This window comes from Telopea speciosissima, chromosome 6 (assembly GCF_018873765.1).
Source record: "Telopea speciosissima isolate NSW1024214 ecotype Mountain lineage chromosome 6, Tspe_v1, whole genome shotgun sequence".
Classification (NCBI taxonomy): domain Eukaryota; kingdom Viridiplantae; phylum Streptophyta; class Magnoliopsida; order Proteales; family Proteaceae; genus Telopea; species Telopea speciosissima.
The window spans coordinates 48,803,205-48,805,571 of NC_057921.1; the positions used below are offsets into that span (position 1 = coordinate 48,803,205).

General features: G+C 37.2%; 1 protein-coding gene across 1 annotated transcript; it reads right to left on the minus strand.

Annotated features, from left to right (window-relative positions):
* Nucleotides 1–620: 620 nt before the first annotated feature.
* LOC122665867 (zinc transporter 5-like) lies at nucleotides 621–2,096 on the minus strand. The gene is given in 5 exon segments (XM_043862000.1): nucleotides 621–754; nucleotides 757–783; nucleotides 786–924; nucleotides 1,253–1,402; nucleotides 1,494–2,096. Coding segments are annotated over 5 exon segments (1,053 nt in total).
* Between the last annotated feature and the right edge of the window lie 271 nt (nucleotides 2,097–2,367).

Sequence of the window (2,367 nt, forward strand, 5' to 3'; positions counted from 1 at the left end):
GACCCTTGATGGGTGTATTTTTCTTCATCCATGGTGGAGGAAAACTTTTTTCAATATTCAAATAAATTTATTAGTAAAATAAATAAAACTCCTCTACGTCAATTTTTATTAATTGTTTTATAAAAAATATCACTTTTTAAATTAAAATTTTAAACAGAAAAATATATTAGCAAAGATACCTTGCCTTCCTACGATACCTCAAAGGGAAAAGGAAGTATAGTTTACTTCCCTCTCACAGTTTCTCTTCTCTTTTTCTCCTTGTCAAGGTAATATAATTCATTAATTGTGAATTCTCCAAAGGAGAGTATATCTAGTTTACATGAGTTTCTCAACTGCTGAGAATTCTAGATGGGATAAACTAGGAAACAATATATCTAAAGAGAGATACATAAATATGTGACTCTTTTTCTTTCCTCACTAAATATACTTTTTATGTTTTTCGCTACATAAGTCACAGCATGCACACTACTTCAAATTCAAAAGTTATTTCACAGAACACTGCAAGTTTGATAATGATTATATGCTGGTGCTCAGCACAATCTTATTTGATGGTGTATATATAGGAATACAAAACCATGAAAAAATGGTATTTAGCCCATATATAACAATAGATATATAGCTCAAGCCCATATTGCCAAAACAGACATACAACCAGCCCCAACAAGAAGTGAGATGCTTGCTCCTATCTGAAGCTTAGCATTGGTTTGCATTTTGGTGTTCATGAAATCAGCTGCAAGTAGATCCACAAGGGAATGTAAATCAAGATACCAGCTGCTGCAGAATCAAGAACCCTTCAACTATGAGTGCAGTTGGGCTACTTTCACTGTAAATATTTGCTATTCCTATACCGATTATGACCCCAATTGGAGTTGTAAGAGAGAAGAAGAGTCCCATTAATGCAATACTTCTGGTTTTCAATTTTGCCTGTTAACAATAAATTAATTACACAAATTAGTTATGGAATGGTATGGTTAGATTGCTACAAACATTAGGGAATTGTAGATGAATGAAACATAAATTGAGTGCTGAGAAGCCAAGCCAAGCCAAACCCAATAGATGGATAGTAATGGCCTGATTTTGTAATCGGGATCGGTTTGAATTAAAACCAGTTTGGCAGAACCAGGGAAAAATATGGACGGTTTAGTGATAATTAAACAAGATTGCCTTGACACCTTAAACAGAGAGATACTTCTAAATGAAAAGAGAAGAGAACAAAACAGAACAGAACAGAACAGGTGGTTAACATATCTACCTGAGCGATGGCTCCACCCAGTCCAGTTCCCTCAAAGAACTGGTGGAAAGTCAAGGCTGCAAAAAGAGGCTTTACTACACTTGGGCTTGAAGAAACCCCCACTGTAATCCCTATGATCACCGAGTGAACCAAAATCCCCAACTCCAGCACCTGATGATCCATGAAACATTATTGATTCAAGTTACTGAAATCAATCAATTTTGATTGTAAACTTGGCAGCTGCAATGTAATCTATAATTACCTGAGCTATGACGCGATGTCGGATAAGAGTCGAAGAACCCGAATCTTCAGAGACAAGGGCACCCAAGCCATGTGAATGACCAGCATGTGCTCCAGCTGCTCCTGTCTTCTCCTCATCTGAGATCTCGGGTTTACCTGCTTCCATGTTAGAGTGAACTTTGGTATAGTAACTAGTAGCAAAACTGTCCACCATTAAAGTTAGAATGGTGGCTACCATGGCAATGAAGCCTGTAAATGGAAAATTCCCCCAAGGGTTCTGATTAAGACATGGAGATGTTAATTGATTGAATGCATCAGGTAATATATGTATGAACCCTGTTGCTAGGATCACTCCTGCTGCGAAGGCCTTGATTATGAAGAAAATGTTATTTTCAGGTCGTAAAGCCGGATATTTCTTCCCCAAACTTGGAAGACACACACCAATTGCGCCCCCGATAAGAATAGAAAAGATGGCAGCTATCTTGTAGTTAAGTGCCACTGCTTTGTTGATTCCCGAATCGACTGAAGCAGTACAGGTACAATCAGCTGATACTAAGACAGGGAGGAGCAGAAGAAGAAGGGAAAATCTTGCTAACATCTTATTAGCTGAGTTAGGTTCCCCCATCTTTATTGAATGGAGAAAGTTTGCAAAATTAAGGAAGAGGTGTACAAATGTACAATGGTGAGTGTTCTAATAAAGAGGTATTTCAATGGTATATATACATATATGAATACATATTGGAATGAATGACTTGTTGGCACGAACTAAATTCTATAGATATTGAACAAGTAAAACCTTGAAGCTAGCTTGGGTCTTGCAATCCCAATTACATTACATCATGGGAGAGCAATTTAGCAAGAAACATAGGAGATCAGGTACTGCAGAAGAAAGAGAG